The sequence below is a fragment of the Callospermophilus lateralis genome, chromosome 3 (genome assembly GCF_048772815.1).
Source record: "Callospermophilus lateralis isolate mCalLat2 chromosome 3, mCalLat2.hap1, whole genome shotgun sequence".
Classification (NCBI taxonomy): domain Eukaryota; kingdom Metazoa; phylum Chordata; class Mammalia; order Rodentia; family Sciuridae; genus Callospermophilus; species Callospermophilus lateralis.
This window is the reverse complement of record NC_135307.1, coordinates 112,662,014-112,687,141: the sequence shown is the minus strand read 5'-3', so window position 1 is coordinate 112,687,141 and position 25,128 is coordinate 112,662,014. Positions and strand designations below refer to the sequence as shown.

Sequence of the window (25,128 nt, the reverse complement as noted above, 5' to 3'; positions counted from 1 at the left end):
AGAAAGTGAATATATACATATAAAATTGTAGACAACTTTTTAAAATGGTTTTATTGATAGCCAGTCACTGACATCTTTATTTTGAAAGTTTGAATTGTCCAGTATGTCTAAAGTGCATTCTTGCAGCTAATCAATAGCAGCATTTGTTTTGCTTATAAAACCTTTAAGAAATACTCAGACCAGAGCTGAAAAAGATCAGAATAAAAAATAAAGTATGATCTAGATATATTCTTCCTTAATTACCCAAGACAAACACTTGCTTGAATTAGAGTTCATAAGTATACAAGAAATGTACAAAAAAAAATATAGTATTATAAAAAAGTTCATACAGCCATGAGAAAATGGAGGGGGGGTCTTCTATTAATATTAAATATGGCAAGGTATTTAATATACAAAGTTTGCTGAATCATAGATGTCTTTGGATCCAAAGGGGAAACTTTGTTCTAGGCCAGTGTATGATATAGCTGAGGTCTGTGACGTTCCACAAAGCTGGAATTCTACAAGATGTCTCAAGACTGCTTCTGGCATGGCTTTGAAATTACCAACACAAATGACAATGTTCTTTCTCTACTGGGACTGTCAGTTCATGGCTTCTTGCGCCTAAAAACATAAAAACCAGCATTTAGTGTTGAATTTTGCAATTAGTTACACATTCACGACAAACAAATCTTAAGAAAAAATTCAAGTCCTTCTGAGAAAGCAGTTATTATAGAAAACAGGATTTCCCATCCTTACCTGTTGAAACAATTTTTCAAATTGCCTTAGGAACCCAAGGGTTACAAATGTTATTTGTAAAGAAGGGGTTTTACTAAAATAGGAGAAAAGAATAGGTCAGATTCCCTAGGAAATATTTGATAGAAGAGGAAAGAGTGATTGTTTTTCTACCATGAATTTGGGCCTTTCGTTTAATTTATTTATTCGTGAATTACTCACTCCTATGTGAAGAACAAGAAGCCAGCCAGGAAAGAAAACTACACAAAGCCATTATCCTCAACTAAAGCCTTCAGTCCTTCCTCCTCCCAAGTGCTCAGTTCAGCCTCAGAAAGCTTTAGGAGCAGTGGTAGAATACGAACAAGAGTCACTGGTCTCCTATCACCTCCTGCCCTTGCTGCTCTAATGGTGTCAATAGCCCTCTCAGGTGCTCAGCATGTGGATGCCTACTGCAGGCTGCCAGGAAGACCCACACAATCCCAAGAGAAACTCAAATCCACATCTGCTCTTGAAACCAAGGGGACTATTAGGAGGGTGCTGAGGTGGAAATTCTAGCAGAGGAGGACACAGAGCAGGGCCAGCCACAGTGCTCACTTAGGCTGAGCGTGATGCTGATATCCAGGTCCCAGCTGAGATCCTGCTCTCATCTCCACAGCCACGGAACACTGAAAGGAAAGTGACAAAAGAGGAAAAGGTTAGCTCCTCTTAACAGTCTATAAACATACCTGTTTAGATGGGCTCTCCAAGGTGAAAGCCAACATTGCTCTCTAGTTCAGCAAAGACATTTGGATTAGACAAAGACACAGACACACACTTGAGATTACTTCTGGCATAGGCCACAAATACTGGGAGCTGGAAAGTCTTCGAAGGTTCTCCAGGTAACTTCCTCTCATTTTAGATAAGAGGAGTTCTTATCTAAAAGTCAGTGGCCAGAGTGAGAGCATGGCCTCCTGACCCCCACCTTCCTTCCCTCTCCTGAGGGATAACAGTCAAGAAGGAACACCTGACAAGCTGCTTCTAAGGAAACTCCCATCCATCTGCCGTTATTCCCAAGTGATATTCTTCGGCTCAATGTTTTTTGTTGTTTTGTTTTGAGGTGGACTCTTGCTATGTTGCCCAGGCTGCAATCCTCCTGTCTCAGCCTTCTGGGTAGCTTGGATTATAAGCATGCACCACCGTGCTTGGCTCCTTTGGCTTGATTCTTTCCTTCTTTTTATTTTTTATTATTTTTTTTATTTTTTTGCTGGTACTGGGAATTGAACCCAGGGTGCTCTATCACTGAGCTATAATCTCAAACCTTTTATTTTAAGACAGGGTCTCACTAAGCTGCCAAGACTGCCTTGGACTTGTGGTGATCTTGCTTCAGCTTCTCAAGTAGCAGAGATTATAGGTGTGCAACATCACACCTGCCTTGGCCTGATCTTTAATTCTTATCCCCCTATACTGAAAACTGGGGTTCTGAACTGAAAGCTCTAGTAAGACCAGAACTAAAGAAATGCAAATGTCCTGCAAGTGTGTTAGGAACAGGCCTCCAGGCTATACTGGCAACAGGATATGGTGCCTCAGCATCTTCTCAGAGCATAGAGCTATAGTTGCAGAGTTTAAAACATGACATGCCTAATTTTTAGCAAGCAAATATTTAATTTTTACCCCTACCCTTGTTTCTACATCGGTCCATTCAGACTCTGTACCATCTGGTTGGGCAGGTGCTACTGTGGACGATCTTCGTTTTCGACTACTAAAAAAGGGGAAACATGATGCAACAATTATTTTTGCATCTAAGAACAAGAAAAATATTAGAAATAGGGAAAACCACCTATACCCCTTTTGAGAATTAATGATAAACTTCACAGGATATTCTGTCCATCATGAATGAGCAACTAAGCAAACAACAGCCCTTTAAAGAGACATCATTGATGATCACTCACCCATTTGGTGATTCTTGTTTCAAGGTCTCAATCTCAGTAAACTGAACAGATTGTCCACCACCCCTTGTTTTATAAACATCTCCCTAAAGCCAAGAGAAAAGGTCACTGTTACACTTTGATACATCCAAACCATAAACACACATGTATAATGGAAACTCCCACCCACAAAAACAGATGGAATGCTGAATCTATACTAATCAAAACATTAGAAATTTGAATATATCTCTCATTTTAAGAAGTACAATATGATCAGTAACATTCATAGTTGTGGGGAAAAAATTATTTTTTACTTATATTTTAAAACCTAAACTTCACCAAAGATCAAGAAATCTGTCAGGAGTTTTTACATGTTCTTAGACACTGAATTTTCTCCTCTGGTGTGCCCTCTATTCACACAAAGTACAATCTTATTTGTAACTACCCTCTAAAATGAATTTGAGATGAAAAGCTTTTCCCTCACAGTCTTGTCTTTTCCTTCCCTAATTATTCACTGACTCCATGATCAAAGAAAAATTCTCTCACAAGCGGGCAAGTCTCTTTCTGGGAAAGGGCTTTAAGTAGCTCAATACTGAGTAATTTTCACAAGTCAAATTTTATTGTAGGTTTTTTTTAATCTTGAACTGACAGCAAAGGTAAGAGTTCGTCATTTAGGTTTACTTTTTGTATAAGTTAAAGCTAACTATAAAGTATATTATGGATCTGGAATTCTAAGAAACCCAAGAATCTATGCCTATTTAAGCAGATTTAGTCCCAGTTTAGCAGATTTGTAACCTAAGCAGTTAATTTTCTGCTAATAAAAAAGTTACATCAGATGCCCACTAATGTTTCAATTGACACAGACTGTGACATCAAGGGAGTAAAAGAGCAAATAGTTCTTGTTAAGATGATTTTTTAAAATATTTTTTTCTCCTGTGTAAATTCATTTTTACCTTAATTAGTTTAGTTTCAATCTCCCCATCGGAGGCTAGTTCCTGGTGAGTCAGCATGTACTTCTCACACTTAGCTAGTGCCTTTTCATTTGCAACAGATACTGTGATGGCATGAGGGACATGTGGCTGCATGACTGTTTCAGTTTGCACGTTAGAGGCGGGCTTATGATCTACCCATCTGTCCCCTGCAGAGCGTGATCGTCTGTGTCTGAGACGGATTGGTGGTGCGTTCTGATCAGGTTGAAAGAGGAATTGAGAAACAAGCATAACCCAGAATTAATTTAAGGGCACTGCTAGAAGTGCAGCAGGTTTGGCTGTTATTTTATGACAGTATCAAGTCAAATCTTTTCAAAAGCTAAAGGTTATCTAAGTAATTTAAACATTCTCTTTGTACTTAAACACAAAACCTACAAACATCTTTTAATAGAAGCTTGTGTATTACATATTCTACCTGGGAGCTTCCCTTTCAACAGAGGATGAAAAGAAAAAAAATCTGGCAATGCTGCTAATTCTTCCTGTTCAAGAAAAACAATTCATATTACATTCTTGATCAAAAATCAGTCTTTATGTCTGCTTTTGAGAGGCAATCTAGATCAGCAACTCTGCTGAAAGCATTGATATCAATAAAATCCCTACACATCTCCTAGGCATCTAAAGAAAACACTCCTTATACAGAGACAAAAAAAAAAAAAATATATAGCTGATAAAGCTTTAAATAGCTAAATACTAAAGAAAGTAAGGTATAATAAGAACCTCATGCAAAACATGTTAAAACAATATAAACTACTGAGTTAAAATATCTCAAAACAACTTCTTGAAAGTTCAAATACAATAATGGCTAAAACTTACCAACTAACTTTTTCCCAAAACATTTCTAAAGGTTCCAAGAATCAAATAAAAAATATAGTGTCAAATCAGTTTCTACCATACAAGAAAAACTAGTTACTTCCATTCAAATGCCATATAAACCTAGTAAAGTTACATACATGACAGTTATTACAGTTAAGTAATTTTGTGAAATCTCCCATTTATAAAATTGAAAGCAATGGAAAAAGGTCTACCATAGGCCAAATTCTTCAAAGCTGGTCAAGTATGAAGATCAATTTCAAAATGCACATCTGAAGAACTAAATCATTTTCCCTATGTAATTACAAGAAACAAATGAAGTAGTAGTGACAATTCTAGTTATATACTATATATATGGTATACATGGTATAAATACCATATATTTTATATATAGAATGGTCAATATAATTTGCTGCTAAAGATGCTGCTGGGTTAACTCAGGCAAGAAACTTTCCATTCTTGAAATGCTGTGATTAATATTGAATAAGAAAGACTGGCTCTTAGGATCTACCATTTAGCAAAAGTGAGTCATCGTCTTCTTTTTTTTTTTCAAATTGGGGTCAGCACATCCTGAGTGCAATGGATAAGCCTCGCCCTGGGAAAACCACCTTCGTGATCATGGTATCTCCCCTGCCAGCTAAGTATAGAAGTGGGTCTTCTTGAACATATTTATCAATAATACATCCTGAAAAAGGCTTGCAAAGATGATGGTCCGTATAATCTATTAGTGTTCAAGACAGACATTTTAAATTTTATTCCTCACTAAAGTAAAGTTCAGTCCACCTGACAATCTTTGACCAATAAACCTGGACTCACAGATACCAACCTAAGATTAACTTTTCTGCTGCACTTCTAAAGAGATTTTGATTTCAAGTGAGAAGTCAAAGTATCTCTAGTAAATCCTCTTAAGTATTTCATTCTCAAATTAGATAATTCATTACTGCTGACCAGGTGTAAACAAGCTTTGAATGGTTTTTGGTTTATAAACATTCATGAAATAAGAGGATTGACTAGAGTTGATCAGAAAGACCATTCACCATGATTTGCTCCCATAAAGACAAGGCAAAATCTGCAGATTAAGAACTAAAGAGACTAGAATTATCTGTAGCCTTGATCAATACCTTGGGCTATGTCACCATCCATTAGTAATCAGGAATGCAGGCCACCTAAATGAACTTTTTTTTTTTTTTTTTTTAGGGTGTGTGTGCTGGGTATTGAACCTATGGGTACTTTACCATTGAGCTATATCCCCAGTCATTTTTTTGGTTGTTTTGATTTTTTTCATTTTTTAAAAATTTTTTTAGTTATAGATGGGCACAATATCTTTATTTTATTCATTTATTTTTATGTGGTGCTGAGGATCAAACCCAGTGCCTCATATATGTAGGCAAGCGCTCTACCACTCAGCCACAACCCCAGCCCCTGACTGTTTTTCTTTTCCTTTTTTTTTTTTTTTTTTTGAGACAGGGTCTTGCTCAATTGGTGAGGCTGGCCTCAAACTTGCAATCCTCTAAGTCCCTGGTATGATAGGCATGTACCACTGCACCCAGCTATACCCCAAACTATGCATTGAAAATCTAAAGCATACTTACTGTAAGTTAAAATTTGCTTAGAAGAAAAATACTAAAAGAGTTATGTGAAGATTTTACTAAATTTAATTCACAATATTAATTTGGCCATTTATTCAGATTCAAAGGCACTCATCTTTAAAAGAAAAATACAAAAGTGAATTAATTTTAAACACCCTTTAGTGAAACAAAGTCCTTATAACTTGTGACAAAGGCTTGGATATTAAAAGCAATTTATTGGACAGGAAAACAGTAGTTTCAAAACAACTGAACTAGACTCTTCAAAACAGCCAATGTCATAAAAAAATTAAAGGGGGAATCATTTTATATTAAAAGAGATTTGAAATATAATTGCCACATGCAATACATTCACCTTGATAATATTATTACAGATTAAAAAGAATAGCTATCATTGAGACAACTGGGGAAATTAGAGGATATTTAGCCAATTAACGTTCATTCACTTCCATAGGTATGATGAAGATTGTGGTTACACAGGACATTATCCTTATTTTTTAGGGGAAAAAAAAGCCTATTACTTTGAAAAAAGATTCATGGGAAAAACATGTTTATATAAAGTAACAGTGTTAGGTCTAGGTAAGGGGGAAAAGAAGTTACTATACCATTTTTTCAACTTTTTTTGTTTGTTTGAAAAAGTGTAGTTAAATCTGAGGAAAGGAACTAAAAGAAAAAAATGAAAAGTATATACTAAGACATCCATATTTGGGCTGGGGTGCAGCTCATGGTAGAGCAGGTGCTCTCCAATTCTGTGCAACAAAGCACAGACTCCCTTGGGATGAGCCATACTGGCCTGCATTCATGAACTCACAGGGCATTACTTCTGTTGTCAGATGTGTTTAGGCTTTTTCCAATAAAGAGCTCATGTTCAATTTCAGGGTGATTCAATCTTTCAAATTAAGTGACAGAAAATTTAGACCTTGTTCATGTTGGAGCCCATTCATCTTTCCATGGAACTTCTGGAACAGTTATAAAAAACCCAAAGAAATAAAATCTATTATTGTAATGCTTTAAAATAATACTGGAACTAACCCTGCAGCAATGATCCTCTTCTACTTCTATCTCATTTCTGAATGTAGGAACCACCTCCCTGCCTTCAGTCCAGTACATCCCTCGCCTTCTGTCTGACACGATACAAGTTTTACTTTGTCCTGGCTCCTGCTGCCTACGCCTTGCAATAGATGTAACATTGACAGGTGTGTTGTACGGAGGAATTTTCTGCTCCCATTCCGAAATACAGGAAGCTACAGAAATGCTGCTGCAAGAGTTAGAGCGCCTATGTAGCTGTGGCTGGCTCATGAGTTGCTGGCCGTTGGAAATCTGAGCAATATAGTTACTAGAAAGCTAGAAAAATTGGAGAGAAATTAATGAGTAAGACTGAAAAATGAAGAGAAACAATTCAATACTTTTCTATAATTTTACCATATGAAGATTTAACATTATAAGTACTTGCACTGTTATTGAATTTTTTGTACTACATTAATGTTTATACTAGATTTAAAAAGTTTTAAGTATAAGTTTAAGAAATATAATAAATAATATAAAACAAAAAAGTCAATTCTCATAGAATTTTTCTAGCACTAAGCTATGATACCACTATAGGAAACTTACAGGCACTGATGATGGAGAAACAGATCTTTGAGTAACTTTCTCTCGATCCCGCTCCCGAGAGGGTCTCTCAGGTTTTTCAGTTTTGGGTTCAGTAACAATAGCCTTCAGCTGTTTCAGTTTTTCATCTTTAACCCAGAGTTTATTCTGCATCTCCAGCTGGGTGGCCGCCACTCGACGTTCCTACAGATTACCAATGGCGATTTATATTCTAGTTCAGTCACACCAGAAAATGCACCAAATTACTTAATTTCCTAAAACATGACAGTTCTTCAATACTTCCAAGATGAGCAAATACCACCAAGTCTACCATAAGTACAGTAATTTACTTGACTAATACAATTTGAAAAAAATCATCCAATTCTAAGATAAGCACTATAAGAATGACACTCACACATTCTTTCTGCCACTTCATTGTTGTTTCTGTCACCATGCCTTGCAACCTGGCTTCTAATCTGCGTTTGTCAGAAAACTGTCTTTGAAGTTTCTGATTCTGAGCTTCAAGTTCCTGTTGTAGATTGCGTTTATCTTCTTCATAGATAGTAGTTGTTTTCTCTAAAATCTCAATCTGGGAAGGTGGACCAACACATTTTATATTTGGTATACAGACATTTTATGTAGCCATAAAATAATCTTTCTCAATTTGCTCATGAAAGTACATCTGAATTCCCAGCTCCATTTCTGGAAGTAAGAACTTATTATACAAATTCCTTACCAAAAGACAAAACTATAGCTAACTTCAGGTGAAAATTCTTTTCCCCTAAAACTAAGGCCTAAAACTCTAATTTCTTAGGCTGTTTTCAGAGAAAATTGTATAGTGAACACTATTGGTTGAGACTCATTTATCTCTAGTATGCACATAAACTCCCCCAAACCTTTAAGTAATCTCTGTAAATGAGCGAACTAAACATTACACAGCATGGCAATGCACCCCAATAGGACTGTTTTTCATTCTACCCCATAGGAAGTTTGTACTCTTTTTACAACATGACTCGTAAACCAAATTCAGATCCAATTAACATTCACTGAGTATGCATTATATCCAAGGCACCATTCTGGCACCTTTATATTATCTCATTTAATCATTTATTTCAACTTTTTTTTTTTAAAGCATATAGAGGAAATATTTATAATAAATTGAAAAGCTCTATCACCATAGCTGAACTCTGTAAGTTCACTTACACTTGTTTGGGTCACAGAACATTCTCTTCAATGGCTACCTCTAACATAAGAGTACACTATTTCTTTTCTCCTTTCTATGCTTTCATTCACATTTCCTCCTCTTTGGGGTGGGATAAAGATAGTAATAACCAAATAATAGCAAATTATCAAATGATAACTTAATAAGCAACAATAACAGGTACATGGAGCAGAAACAGTCAATCAGACCAGAGCTGAATGACCAACACTTATAACATTATAATAACACAAACCTTATATTCCAAAGTTTTATTTTTCTTTTCCAGTCGTTCTATTTCCAATTTCTGTCCTGAGATCACCTTTTCTTTTTCATTTAGTTTTCCTTGAGCGTAATTTTCTTTATTTAAAACAGCATTGTCAAATTCTTGTAACAAAGTTTTAAAAGTATTAGCTGAAACAAAAGCATGCAGGCTGTTTTACTCCAATTGCAAAATAACCAAGGAAACCTACTTCTCTTAGCAGACACTAGATAAAACAGAGCTATTCAGCAAATCTGTGAGAATCATCTACAAGGAGAAAACAAGTTTGGAAAGAAATAAGAAGCCTGTTACTCAAATCTGTAAGAGATGTCCATAGAACTGTTTAATACTGAAAAAAGTCTTCTATTTTGCACTGTAGTATCCCCCTCCCAACACTTCCAGGTAAATACATATGTATTTGCCTTTGTAATAATACCAGATTTGAGAGAGCTGGACCTGAACTGAAATCCCTGGTACACCACTTGCCAGTTAGGACCCAGGCTGGTTACTCAGATACATTCACTTACTGTGTGCAAGGCTATTCACTGTTCTTCAAGACTTTCACACATTATCTCTTTTACCTCACAACTTCCTGAGATAGAAACAACTACAATCCCCATTTTGTAGGCAGAGAAATTAAGAAATATTCCTTTCTGGCCATCACTGACAATAAAAGGAGGGGGCAGACCAACTTTTTCTTTGGTCTGGAAAAAATTCCTGTCACTCTAATTATACAATGACTTGAGTACTACAAAATATAGAGATAAATTCTTCCTTAAAAATGCATCCTACTTATGGGGAAAAAGGCACATTCATACATTGCTATTGGGATTGCAAATTGGTGTAGCCGACATGGAAAGCAGTATGGAGGATCCTTGGAAAACTGGGAATGGAACCACACCATTTGACCCAGCAATCCCTCTCCTCCGTCTATATCCAAAGGACTTAAAAACAGCATATTACAGGGACACAGCCACATCAATGTTTATAGCAGCACAATTCACAATAGTTAAACTGTGGAAACAACCTAGATGCCCTTCAGTAGATGAATGGATAAAGAAAATGTGGTGTATAATGCAATGGAATATTACTCAGCATTAAAAGAGAATAAAATCATGGTATTTGCAGGTAAATAGATGAAGCTGAGAATATATGTTAAGTGAAATTAGCCAGGCAAAAAAAAAAAAAAAAAACAAATGCCAAACGATTTATCTGATTTAAGGATGCCGATCCATAATATTGCGGGGGGGGTGGGGGGACAGGGCTCGGGCGCTGCGGTAAATGAACTCCAGATAGGGCCAAGGGGAAAAAGGAAGAGAGGGGGTATAGGGGTAGGAAAGACGGTGGAATTCGATGGTCATCATTACCCTAAGTACATGTAAGAAGACATGAAGGTTTTGACTCTACTCTGTGTACAACCATACATGTTCTTAGTGTCATATGAAAAATTGTGCTCTATATGTGTAATATGAATTGTAATACATTGTTATCATATAAAATTTTAAAAATTAAAAAATTTTTTAACAATTGCATCCTTCTACAAAACTTAAGCCCATTACAAACTCTTTCAATTTCTGAAGTTAAAATGACTGCACACAGGTCTGCCCTTACATTGCTTGTTAAACTCATCAATCATCATTTGTCGTAGGTGATGCCGCTTCTCCAAGGCTTCTATCAGCCTTGGAAGGGTCTGCTCATCATTGATATCCAAAATTTCACATGACGGCAAAGGTGGGAAACTCTGTAAAACCACTTCGGCAACTAATGGTTCTGTATTGAATTACAAAAAAAATTTAAAAGTTACACAATAGAAAAAGATATTAAGCAAGTTTAATACTATGATTAGAGCCCCAGAACAATTAACCATGGAATTTCTTGAGTTGTCATATATTTCTTTAATTGTATGGACACAATATCTTTGTTTGTTTATTTTTATGTGGCGCTGAGGCTCAAACCCATTACCTCACACATTCGAGGCAGGTGCTCTACCATTGAGCTACAGCCCCAGCCTCATCTTACTTTCTTAAAAATGAGAGAGAATGCAACAAAAGAAATATCATTTATATTTTGGTTCAAAGTTTTTTGCATTTGGTTCTTGAGAAGAAGGGATATAAAAAGTTCTCTTATGTGAAATAGATTTTTTTAAAATTAGAACAGATCAGTGGGTAAATGTACCAAATCATACCATCTCCAACTGGGCCTCCTCGAGCCTGGTTTCTATATCGTCTCCCAGGGGTTAAACCACATATCACCTTGTCTATAGGTCTAGCTACTTCAACTTCTTGGGTCACTTCTGCAAATCTCATGACTTGCTAAAATATAAAACAAATGGAGTTTGTGAAAAATAAGCATATCCAAGTCATTCTTCATATATGACTAAATGAAGCAATAATAGGTTGGTTATTAGTAAACTTCTGTACCCATTGTTTCTGTATTAATTGATAAAATGTTCAAAATCTCATTCTTCACATCCAAATAACTGCTTTTCCTAGGGAAATTTGACTTTATATGATAAATAAGTTAAAATTACCAAGCTTTCTTCATAGTCTTCAGCCTTTGGATTCACACACACAATCATACGTACTTTTCCTTCCCCATCAAAATAGTTCTTGAACAGATGGGTTAACTTTGAATCTCGATATGGAACCATCTATAAATACATGCAAATGTAAATTCATAAGACAAAAATCCCACACAAATAAATCTATACAAGTAACAAATGAAGGCTGCTGCTCACCTTGTTAGTTCCATACATTTGGTTCTCTCTCAGAACTTCCATACATGTTCTTAGTGTCATTAGTGACTGATTAATGTTACCTGATAGAAAAATAAACACAGAAGATATTTGGGATGGGGAGGACACACAATATAGTAGCTAAAGTTTGTTCTGTTTGCCTATATAATCTCAACTTCACGTAACTATTAGATGGAAATTGCAAATTTTCATGGCTTCATCTAAAGAGCTGCCCATCATGGCTCAGGCTGTCTTTCAGTAGTACTATTTCTACATAGGTTAAATAGGCAAACTTCAGAGATTCTATTAAAAGAATTTCCAGCAAATATAACATTACACTTTATGCCCATAGTTTCTTCCAAATCCTGTAAAAGAGTATGTCAGATGCAGACACTGAAAATCTCATATTAAAATATTTTCTTCAAAGCATGACCATTTCAGGCTTCAACTTGCTCCATCCCAGGGTCTGACCCTTCCTGTACCCAGAGAGCATTTTTCTTACAGTCAGGCTAGTGTCTTAGAAGCCAGCTAATTCTGTCCCTTCTACATCCCTACAAGGATTTCTTAAGCAGCAGACTTTATGACCAATCTTAATTGGATCAGTCAAGACAGCCCGAAGGCTTGATTAAGCCTCCAAAAATGCAGATCTTCCCTCAAAGTGCATCAGAATGTGTACATTTTGGAACTCTGATTAAGGTCACCTAATTCAATCATGTTTTCATCAGACAGATGATTTAGATTAATTTAGAGGCTCAGTTTAATGGTCAATGCTATTTCTTTAGTTATACTGGTTTAGTATCAATCTATATTCTCTAAACTAAAGAAAATCATGCTTGAATCATTCACTCCTAAACAAATAATAAACTGACTGCAAATTTTCAAAAGCTGTAGAAATACAAAAGTACTATGTTTTTACTTACCAGCTTCACGCAACCTGTTCCCTTCTGCTTTAGTTCGGTTAGTTCTTTCACTTCCAGCAAGATCTACCAAGGACAACTGGCTTATAATGATTTGTTCCTTTTCCTGAAAGAGATCACAAAGTCAATGACCTAAAATAAGTTAAAACTGGTTTATAATTCTTTAAATAGAATCAAGCCAACAAGTTATTATGTCTTAATGAATATTTGTATAATACAAAATGCACAGGAGGGACAGAAGATATGTGTTTTAGAAAGTTACTAAATATGAATATGTTCATGACATTAAGTGATCACTTGACCGTTGTCTGTTCTTCCTTCTACATCAAGCCACAAACTTGCAAAGAACAGGGACTCTCTGCCTTTTTTTACCACTTTGTCTTCAGTACCCTGCACAATGCTGAGCACTCAAGAGGAACTCAATAAATACCTGCTGAAGTATCTTAAAATTTTCTATAGTCAGGTTTTAATAACCGAGGGCTGGGGATATAGCTCAATGACAGAATGTTTGCCTAACATGTATGAGGCACTGAGTTCCATTCTCAGCACCACCACCAAAAGGGGAAAAAACCAAAAAAGTAGTACCAAGTATTTAATAATCTAATAATTTCACAGTACTCTAAATAATTTTTATAAAAAGAAATGAAAGAATCAAAGTCAAGAGGTACCTAATTGATATTATAATATTAGAATTTAAATTCCTCATACCAAAAAATAATAATAATTCAAAGGAAATCAAGTATACACAAATGGTTTATTTATAACCAATTTCTAGCTGGCATTTATAAAGTGGTGACCATAAGCCAAACAGTGGACTGAGACCTTTACATCATTACCTCCCTTAAGTCTCACAACCCTATGAGTAACTTCTATGATAGGTCAGAGATAGTAAATAAATAAAACTTAGAATTCAAATCCTGGTGCTCCTCAGTAGCACCTTCTCTGCCATCCACAAATCTTCAAAATGCCACAATTTCATGATAGAGTCTGAATATGATTACATTTTAATAGCTTTAAGTTATTAAATTATGTGCACTTGGGCTCAAACAATGTTTAGAACTAATATAAGTCTGACAGCACCACAGGTCTAGAGATCAACTGTTGGCCTATCTACCAAGAGGTGAGCAATTCAGAACCCTGGCCACCTATTGAAGTGTGCCTGCCCTAAAGTGAACTGGTGACATTTAAAAACCATTAACTGAATTTACGCATACAAAGTAAAATCAGAGATAAAACAATCAATGGTACTTTCTTCTTATTTTAAAATATATATTTTAAGATTTGTAAACCCCTTCCACAGCAAAATTTCAGGTTCAATAGGCAGTTTCCCAAAACTACACTAATAGGAAAAAACAAAAAACAAACAACAACAAAAAAAACACACAACATTTTTGGTATCATTAGCTACCTACATATTAATTTTGGAGCAACATTCATTGCAATGACACCTCCCTAATTTAATTGTAATTCCAAAAAATTAAGGACTGAGTTAGTACAAGACAAACTCCTGACATTATAACTTTACCTGTAAGACATTGTCTCCATCTGCATCCAAGGGAGCCTGAACTAATTTAATGTTGAACACACTGTGGGAACGGCTGGATTCCCGATTCAGATGGGTATTAGCAATACGTCTCTTTTTCTGTCCTATGATGGCAGAGAAATCATTGATTATACTTGAATTCAAACATTTCATTATACATGCTTTCTAATAAAAAAGGACTTGGTCAAATTATAGTAATCATTCTTAGAGCTAATCCATCATTTTATATTTTTCTAACTCTAACCTCTCCAGAAAACTTCAAAGGCCTCCTCAGTAGATTTCACTTCTACTTCTGTACATCCTGCAACATACATGTTATGGTTCTTATCTTCTCGAAGCATTTTAGATTGTGGAAGTCTATGGCAAAGAAAAAAAGGTTAGCTTCCTAAATTATGAGAATCTAAGGTATTCACTTAAGACCAGAACTAAAATGCCAAGATACAACACACATTTTTGATGAGATAAGCCTACTTAAGACCCCAGACAAATAATTAATGAAAATAAAATTACAAGGATATACAGTCAAGATTAGTTACATAACCAAATAGGAACCAAATTTGTTTTAAAAGCTTTGTTCTAGTTTACCCTAACAAAGCACATGAAACAACACTTATAAACAATTAAAAGACCATAGTAGTATTAAAGCAATATCACATGCATAGGTTAAGCATCACAATTTAGTATTTTCCTAATCTAAAAAGATTAGCAGATAGAATTGGTTCTGACCTTTGCAGCAACAGCAGAAAACAAATTCATAAAGAGTTCGGTATATATCAGGAATGACAATTTTTTTTAAAGTGGCTTGTCAAGTGTTAGTCTGTATGGTATGAGGGCTGAGTAAGAGTACCATTTAGATGCAGTCTATGTAGAGACATAACAGCTAACATCACTGATAGTCAGTAGCAGACTTTTCTAGAAGCAAGGAGGGCTTGAGGTAGCAGTCAGCCCAGAGCCAATGAAAAGCAACCTACATGCCAACATGCTACATATGCCAACCACTAATATAACTATACCCTTCTCCTTAAGAAAAGAGCCAATCCCATCACATACATAAATTCTGTGTTCCTCATGGGTGTGCTGCAAGTGTTCCACCTAGCAAAGGAATAAGGAAGAAGTTACTGTTTCTACTGCAGCCACCTCACAGCAACGTGGTCAGTCCAGACTAATGACAGTCACAAGAGTCATATATTTAAAACCCTCCACTTATAATATTTTTTCTTTGCATTAAAGACCACTAAAAGTGAAGGGCTCAAAAAAAGCAGTCCTAACGCCACAATAACGTATCAGAATTTAGTGCCAATTAAGCACCTTTATAAGTTCATTCAAGGAGTACAAGGAAGGCAACAAGGTACATAGGACAAGATAAAATCATTTAAAAGCAATCTCAATTAAAACAGACCAATAAAAACTTGGCACATGCCCAAACATGAAAGTTATCGGAAGCAATGAAAGACATGACAGAAACTCGGGAAAATAGGCACACTCAAAACCAGAGTCAAGACAACTCATAGTTTGAAGCAAATGAGGAAGTAACTAACAAAACAGAAAAGTTATTAGATATAAAAAGCAATTGTCCTGTAAGGTCCTTACCCTTTCATTTTTCTCTCTCTAACCAAACCCAAGTATTTTTTAATACCAACATTTCAAGGGAACATAAAGACAGGTGACTCCAGAAATCAATTCCTTTGTATAATTCTCAATTGAGGAAGGGAAAAGTAGAGCAAAAGAAAACTGGGCAGTCTTCCTTCACAGAAAACTTATAGAATTAACACTGTGATATTCAGTTTGCTTAGCAACTTTGTAAATGTTTTTACAATCCTTGTGAAACTCAAAGATTCAGAATGAGGCTCCTCCATCAAAATATGGTTCAGGAAGAACCACAGAAATATTTTCATCAAGTATACCCCCCCTTCAACAGAGTTTATATACTTTCATATAAATGGATATAATGACACCTGTGCTCAGTCTAATAGTTTTCTAAATCCAGCTATTTCTCCAATGTTCCATTAGACATATGAAAATTATGTGTAAAATACAGGCCTTCATATTATTTATGTCCTGGGAGGCCCTAATGAATATAGCTTTGAAGATCAACCTTTAGCTAAAGAACAAAACCATCAATTTAGGAACAATACACTGATATTAGACACAGATTCCAGAGTCAACCCTGGCACAAATGCAAATTTGTGATGCCAGAAGACAAGACCCAAGGAAATCTAAGGTGTAGCCTTTTGACTGGCAGAATACAATGCAACGTCACTTGATATTAATGAAGGATGGTCTGAGAACTACTTGTGCAGACAACAGCTCCAGGATCCGATCTATAGAGAACATATAGAGAACACAAGAGATGTCTGAAGAGGCTAGCCCCAGAGCGCACCAACAGGAATACTTTCTCAATGAATGTTCAGGACACTCTCTCCTGATGCTTTAACCCACAGGTTCCCCAAAACAGCTACTATTTAGTTAATGATAAAAACACTCATTAAATACTAACTACCTAATAAATAAATTATTTCACTTCATCCTGAAAATAAGTGCAAATATCCTCATTAATAGCTGAAGAATCAAAAGCTCTTTGGGGTACAGTCACTTCCCCAAGGTTAATAGCTAAAACAGGGGGGCTCTTTTTACTACTTACTTGGGTTTGATGGGATCAAATGGTACCTCTTCCAACAGATCATATATGTAATTATTATATATTTCAATATAGGAGACAAATACACCATAGACGCTATCTTCATCAACTTCTCCTGCTTTGCAGAATTCTTGGACGTTTATCATATCTGCAAACTCTGGATCTATTTGTCGCCTAAAATATAAAAAACAAAACAAAAAAACCAAAAAGAGTGATTTTATCCATTGTAATTATCAAAAGTAAACAATCCCAAGGGGAAATAAAAGATTTAATACAGGGGCTGGGGATGTGGCTCAGTGGCAGAGTACTTGTCTAGCATATATGAGGCACTGATTTGAGTCTCAGCACCGCATATAAATAAATGAATAAAATAAAGGCCCATCAACATCTAAAAAATATATATTTAAAAAAAAAGAACACAAATGATTTGTCATCAAAGCAGATATGCACAAAGCAATTTTATTCATACTCAAAGATTGCCAAAAACACTACCCCTATATCCTCCCAGATTATCCATAAGCTTTAACCCTCTCTAGAGAGGCACATTTCAAAACAGTGACTCTCATGGTATTCTTAAAACACAAATTTAACTTAAGAACACTTCTTAATTTTGACCTCACAGAGGTCAACTGTCAGGCCAGGCACACTGCCACATGCCAGCAAATCCAGTGTAACAGGAGGCAAGGACTACAAATTCAAGGCCAATCTGGACACCTTAGCAAGACTGTTTCAAAATAGAAAATAAAAAGGGTTGGGAGTGGAGCTCACTGATAGAGGATCCTAGGTTCAAATCCAGTAATGGCCCCACCACCAAAAAAAGGAAGGTCAACTGTCAGACCAACTTATCTACATGTTCACCATTCCCCAGGCCTGCAGAAACCACAGGAAAGAACCCTGTGTCCACTGGGTCAGTGCTACATACAAATATAATTACTTACTTGCTAGAGGGGGTCTTTGGATTGGGCATGGCTTCTCTTTTCTGGCGTTCTAATAAGGCATCAACCTCACACTGTATATCCATACTATTTCTATCATTAGATTTAAAAACCTGAAGTAAGGGTGAAAATTAGACCATGTTTTTTAGAATTTGACTTAAATAGTAAGAAACACATTTAAGAAATAAGAAGTATTTAATATTTAAACATATTTAAGGTTTAAAAATGGCTCCAACACTTTGGTTTTTTCCTTAATACTATTATGTCCATAGGTATCTTAGTCTTGAGTCTACAGTGAAATACTTACAACATAAAAGAATCATACTTACATATCGTTTAGCTTGAAACGACCCTATACTATTGAAGATCATGTCCAAACACCGAGGAAGGAGCCCTCCTTCCCCTGTAGAACCAGTCATTGTGTGAGTTTTTCCACTCCCTGTCACACCGTATGTAAAAAGAAGACCTAGAGCACAGTAAAGTCACAATGAGTTATATCTTGAAGTTTTCCACTTGTAACATTTTATATTAAAGACACTAAAATTAACCAGCTTAAGAAAAAACAGGTCCACTATCACTCTAACAAATTAAATCTGAGTTTAATGCAAAGCATAAAACAAATATATAAATATCAAAAGCTTTATCAGGAGAGAGAGGAAAATCTAACTTAACTCCAAGAAACATACCATTTTTGCCATGAATGAGGTCATCTACTAAGGGATTAGCCACAACATCGAAAAGCTCCTTTTGGGCTGTGTGAGTACCAAATACTTGCTTAAATGAATACTGAGTCTGTGGAGAACAAATAAAATGTACTTAAATGGAATCCCTACATCTAGGCTAGAAATACCTATTTATACTTACAATGTTTCTTTAAGAATATTTCAGTTGCAGGCACACAAAGAAAGAAATATGAATGGCGTTTAAACTTGGGACTTTTTTTTTTTTTTTTTTTATGGTGCTGGGGATTGAACCCAGAGCCTTGTGCATGTGAGGCAAGCACTCTACCAACTGAACTATATCTACCTGCCCCTAAACTTGGAACTCTTAGTAACCCACTAAAAAGTCAGTACATACTTAAATTACAGCAATTACCAATTGGTATAGAACTCCAAAAGCACAGTTAATGAGAACAAGAACTGACAAAAGGGATTACATTGAATTATACTGAGTTTGTAGACAGGTGAATGGATAAAGAAACATGGTATATACAGACAGTGGAGTATTCAGCCCTAAAGAAGAATGAAATTGCATCATATGTAAGAAAATGAATGGAACTGGAGGAAATCATGTTAAGTAAAGTAAGTCAGATTCACAAAAGCAAGCAACACATGTTTTCTCTCATATATGGAAACAAACAAAACATGACCTGACAGTAGCAGAGAGACTACAAGGATACAGAAAGGGAATTGGAGGAAAGAAGATAGAGGGAGGGCAGATATTATCAAAGCACAACATAGCACATACAGGAATGTCCACAGCGAAACCTATTAATCTGTACAATTACTATGGGTTAGTAACTACAATTTAGAAAAAAATAGCAAATATTTTCAGCCCCAACTACTGAAGAGAATGCAGAAAAGTCTAAGTCCACCAATGTTTCATAGACTAAGACCTACTTTGTTTTAATTAAGTGACAAAGAAGAACAAAAGGTGTTGTCATGATTCATAGGCATTGATGTGTGAAAATCTTCAAGTCATTTTTCCCATTTTCCATTTTTTCTTTATAAAGATGTCCTTAGGGAAATGAATACCAATTGTTTTTTTACATACAGCATTTTAAAACCAGAAATAAAACTATAAATATAATCTCACGTCTGAGTTCTTATGCAAAGTAAGTTTTAAAAGACATCACAATTGCTCTTGCAGGTTTCCTGAATTTATTATAATTTTTCCTTCATGAATTTTAGAAAGCTATTTATTTGCTGTAAATAACTTAGTAGTTGGTGAATATTCACTAGAACTTATTATGGATTACAGACTTTGCCAAATGTCTTTCCCTGTTTTACAGTTTTGACCTTAAATTCAACCTGCTTAGTTATCAATATTATGCTCCTTTGCACTTTTTATTTTTTTAAATACTTATTTTTTAGTTGTAGCTGGACACAATACCTTCTAAATGGTGCTGAGGGTCGATCCCAGGGCCTCACACATGCTAAGCAAGCACTCTACCACTGAGACACAACCGCAGCCCCGCCTTTGCACTTTTAAATTAGAAGTTTTGTTCGCCAAAAGGAAACGTGGACAAATTACTATTCAAATATATAAGAATAATAATAGTAACTGAAAATACCAGGCACTGATGACATTCCAGGCACAGTTAAAGTAGTAAATCATTTTGTTCTTAAACCTCAGATGTAGGTATAGCCATCCCTCAATATCAGTGGAAGATTGGTTCCAGACCCTCCAGATACCAAACTCTGAGGTCCATTTATATAAAATGGCATAGCAGTTGCATAAAACAAACACACATCCTCCCATACACTTTAGCTCATCTCTGGGTTATGGTAATGCATAATACTATGATAATGCTATGTCAAGAGTGACACTATATTGATTAAGGATGGATGACAAGAAAGAAAGTCTGCCCATTTCAATAGAGATGTATTTTATTTTCCTAAACATTGTCAATCCATGGCTAGTTGAATTCACTGATATAGGACCAAAGATCCAGGGCCAACCGCTAAATCTTATAAATGAAAAATCAGATCAAGTAACTTGTCAAAGACCACACACCTAACTCAGCTAGGCTAACTCTTGGGGCAATTTTCACTCTATTCACAAAAAGAACAACAAATCTTGGAATGGGAAGGATACACACAGGACAGTGCTGGGGGGTCAGATAGATGTCTTCCAATTCTCAGGAACAATACCCTCCCTTGAAAGTAAAGCAAACTGAGGCCCAAAGAAGGAACATGCACAAGCCCCTAGACCACTGGAGACAAATCCATTTCCACTACAATGCTTTTAAAAAAAATTTTTTTTAAGTTGTTGATAGACCTTAATTTATTTATATGTGGTTGTGAGGATCAAACCCAGTGCCTCACATGTGCCAGGCAAGAACTCTACCACTGAGCCGCAACCCCAGCCCCACAATGCTCTTTTAATTACAAAATGCTCATGAGGCAGTAACAATTTTGAATCCTCACCACACTTTTTTTATACATATTTGAAATCTATTTATACTTTCTTGAAATACAGAAAGCCAGTGTTCAACTCTATTACATCCTCAAAGACCTACTGTTCCAAAAGCCTTCCCAGATCATTCATTCATGCTTAATCCAAACTTACTGAATGTTTGACAGACAGGACACATAAAATGCACACCCCCTGATGTTTACGTGAAAGTAGAAGAAAGAGACAATGAAAAAGTACAGTTGTACACCTTATAATAATATCTCAATGGCAGGTCAGTTAAGACAGTGTCCCTCTAAGATTATAATGGAGCTGAAAAATTCCTGTTGCCCAGTGAGATATAATGAAGTACAGTGCATTATTCACATGGTCTGTAATGATGCCAGTGTAAATAAACCTGTTTAGATCTGTGTAGATACACAAATACTGACCATTGTTACAATTGCCTACAGCATTAGGTACAGAAACAGGATATACAGGTTTGTAACCCAAGAGCAACAGGCTGCACCATGCAGCCTAGGAATATTTAGTAGGCTATCCCAGCTAGATTTGTGTAAGTACACTCTATGATGTTCACATAACAATGAAGTAGCCTAATAATGCATTTCTCAGAATGTATCCTCATTTTTAAGCAACACATGACTAAATAAGCAGATGTGGTAAGTGTTATTTCTGAAAAGACGGTATGAACACACAAAGGAGATGATATTTAAGCTGAAACCTAGGATGAGGAGTCGTCCATGCTGAGATCCAAAGGAAAGAGGCCCAGGATAAGAACAAGAACTTTTCTGTATTTCTGTATCAGGCAGATTCTAGTTTATCCAAGAAACTAAAAAGATTAGATTAATACTAAAAGATGAGGGTAGAGAGACAAAGGCAAACTAAGCAGGATTTTGCCCATTTAAAGACTATATTCCTTGAAAGTTATGAATAAGGGAATTATAAGATTTCATTTATGCCTTAAAAGATAATCCTGACTGCTCTATGGAAATGGATTAAAGAAGAATTCAAACAGAAGCAGAGAGTCCAGTTAGGCTTCAGCAGACTTTTAAATGCTACTCAAAGCATGGTCAGCAAATAAACCAGTGTCTGCCTAAGAACTTTCTGTCACCAGTCTACTTAAACATTAGAAACCTTTCCAGCCATACAGCTGCCTGTGTTCAATGGGCTAATTTCACTGAATAAACCATAGAGAAGTTCTCTGTCATCTCACTCATATGGTTAGTTCTATCTGGCATAAGTTGCATGCACTAAAGCATCCACTGCTGTGTATCAAAAGTAAAAAAAAAAAAGAAGGAAAAAAAATCACTACTCCTTTACTACAGACCATTTGGGAAACAATGGTATTAACAATTAATAACCAGGCTGAGAATAAGGTAGTAGAAATAGAGACAGATATGGCAGTTTCAAGATATACTTTGGAGTAGACCTGATAGGATCTACTAGTGACCTTAATATGAGCAGAACCAATGAAAAGTAGGCTGCAGGTTTCTGGCCTTAGTAACTAGACATTGATGGTGTCATTACTTGAGAAAATAAGAGAAAGTGACTGAGGTGAATCAAGAGTGCCCTTTAGACAGGTAAAAACTTAAGATGCTTAAATGACATCCAGCAGAGACAGAAAGTAAGTGGATGAATGCCCAAGTTTACAGCTAGAGAAAGCTTTAGGCTAAAGATAAAAATTCCAGAGCTCTTACCATAAAATCAACATTTAAAGTCATGGGGAACTTATATGCGAAATACAGCCCTGGACATAGCCTAATTGAGAATTTAGAGTAGGAAAAGGAGGAGAAGCCAACAAACGGTGGTCAAGCGCACAAGGAGAATTGGAGGAGAAGGGTATCACTGAGAGACTGAAATAAGGGAGGACAAAGAGGTGAGCATCAATTTTATAGCAAAGAGGTCATGTGTAGTCATCTAAAGAGCAATGTTACTGCAGCAATATGCACACACACACAAAAAAATGTATAGCTGATAGAAAATAGGAGACCATCTGGATCAAGCCTCCTCCTGCTGAACTCCCATGCCCCCAGCTTTAGCTCAACTGGCCTTGCTACCTTGCCATATGAGGGTTACTTGTCTACCACTTGTCCTAATTAAGCTGTAAAGTCCAAAAAAGCAAGGATTGTCTTAACAACTCATTTTTAAAAAATCTCCTTCTACCCTCAAGCCACTAGCTTAATGCAACATTTGTGAAACTGAACTAGTTCAATATTTTTGAGTTTACTCAATATTTTACTAAATATAAAAATACTGCATAAGAGATTGATACAAATACATAATGCTAATTATTAAACATTACTTTAATCTCTATCCATGAAATAGTATATGTAAAACTGCCTAATAATCATTCCACATTAAACTACCCCAATATATCTAGTATAACAAATCCTCTGAAAGTAATCCTCTAACTTCAGCATACCAAAACTGTGTCTATACTTTCTAGAAATCAAAAATACTGTAGGGAATTGGGAGTGTAGTTCAGTAGTAGAGTGCTTGCCTAGGATGCATGAGGGCCTAGGTTCCATCCCCAGTGCGCGCGCACACACACACACACACACACACACACAAAAGTGGGATCACATACGAACTTCATTAAATTTAAAAATGGAAAAGTCATTCAGGAAATAACATTTCAAGTAAAAACAATTTGGTTGTTTCACCTCCTTATAGTCTCCATTTCTGTTAAGTCTGTAACCCTCAGGAGTGTGAAGCTGCACAGTTGTATTGTTGATCACTTCTATGCAGCACTCTTGATCAGGAAAGCTCAGTGGGCGCACCCTACAGTATACCTGCAAAAAGAAAGAAAGCACTTAAAAGAAGTCTTACTTTTTTCCCTAATTTTTTCATTTAAGCTTCCCATACATTCATTCACCAACATTTGGTCTCTCAATTTAAGAGATCTATATAAATTTAAGAGCCACGAAAAGCAAAATCAAGCTAAAATTTATCAAATGCAAACATATATAATAAATATGAGAAAAGATTTAAGATACACATGAAATCAAAATAAACTTGGAGCTTGGTGCAGTGGTGCATGCCTGTAATTCCAGTGGCTCAGGAGGCTAAGGTAAAAAAAAAAAAGGCAGCCTCAGCAACTTAGCAAGACCCTGTCTCAAAAAAAAAAAAAAAAAAAAAGTGGGTGGCTGGGGATGAGGCTCAGTGGTTGAGTGTGCCTCTGAGTTCAATCTTCAGTACCAAGTAAATAAACTTCGATAACAAAAATACTAAATATGCAGCTTCTCTTCACCATTATATCATGTACAAATGATAAAGCTAAACTACTAATAATATAAAAAAAATCTCTCTCACAGGAGCAATGGTGGACACCTGTAATCATAGCTAACTGAGAGACTGAGGAAAGAAGGATTTAAATTCAACAACAGCCTAGACAATTTAGTGAGATTCTTAAAAAAAAAAAAAAAAAAAAAAAGCAGCAAACTAGGAATGCAGCTCAGAGGAGCATGCTACTGAAGTGCATGCTAGCACTTGCCCAGCAAGCTTGAAACCTTAGCTTCATTCCCTGGTATCACAAACAACAACAAATAACTAAATGGCAAGTAGACAAGTAAAAGCTGTTAGAATTCTTCAGAATAGGGTGTCAATTAAAACTCTGCCAAATTAATCTAACATTTAACAAACAGTTTAAAAAAGAAAAAAGGAGCAGGGTGTGGAGGAAGAGAAGGTGTTTGAAGAAAATCTGTGTGTAAAGCACCTGGTGCCTTCGGCTCAGACCTAGAGACCCACTCCAGTGGCAGGGAGGGGGGATTTTAAAATGCCTCAGAGCAAACCAACCCTCTTTTATTTGCTGTTGCATTTTAAAAGCAAGTTCCTAAACTTGAAATTAGTGAAGTACTTGCAATTATGAGGAGGCATTAAGCTATTTTTTACAAAAGTCTTTATGAAACTTGGAATCTGGGGCTCTCCTTGGAAAGTGTGGCATCAATTACTACAGGCTGGTGGGGGAGGATATGTTTCTGAGCAGAAAGTAGCATGCTAAAGACTATCTGTTCTTTGACTTCACTGCCATATCTCTTCTTCCTTGTTTTCCAAACATATATATAAGACAGAAAAGAACTGAAGAAACAATACACAAACAAATCTACAGAAAGACCTTACCCCAACTGGGTCTTTAAAGTTTGTTTGGGATCCTTTTTTCACCAGAGGTTTCCTAGGTGT

At 36.0% G+C, this 25,128-nt stretch overlaps 1 protein-coding gene and 1 pseudogene across 1 annotated transcript; both read right to left on the bottom strand.

Annotated features, from left to right (window-relative positions):
• Positions 1-577: 577 nt before the first annotated feature.
• On the bottom strand, positions 578-23,629 carry Kif23 (kinesin family member 23). The gene is given in 19 exon segments (XM_076848669.1): positions 578-600; positions 1,306-1,376; positions 2,368-2,449; positions 2,640-2,722; positions 7,033-7,344; positions 7,612-7,791; positions 8,003-8,176; positions 9,042-9,199; positions 10,659-10,817; positions 11,233-11,359; positions 11,578-11,697; positions 11,785-11,864; positions 12,702-12,804; positions 14,224-14,345; positions 14,486-14,598; positions 16,883-17,053; positions 17,818-17,927; positions 18,501-18,606; positions 23,613-23,629. Coding segments are annotated over 19 exon segments (2,304 nt in total). The 3' UTR covers positions 578-584.
• Positions 4,908-5,059, bottom strand: LOC143396095 (U1 spliceosomal RNA; annotated as a pseudogene).
• Positions 23,630-25,128: the final 1,499 nt, after the last annotated feature.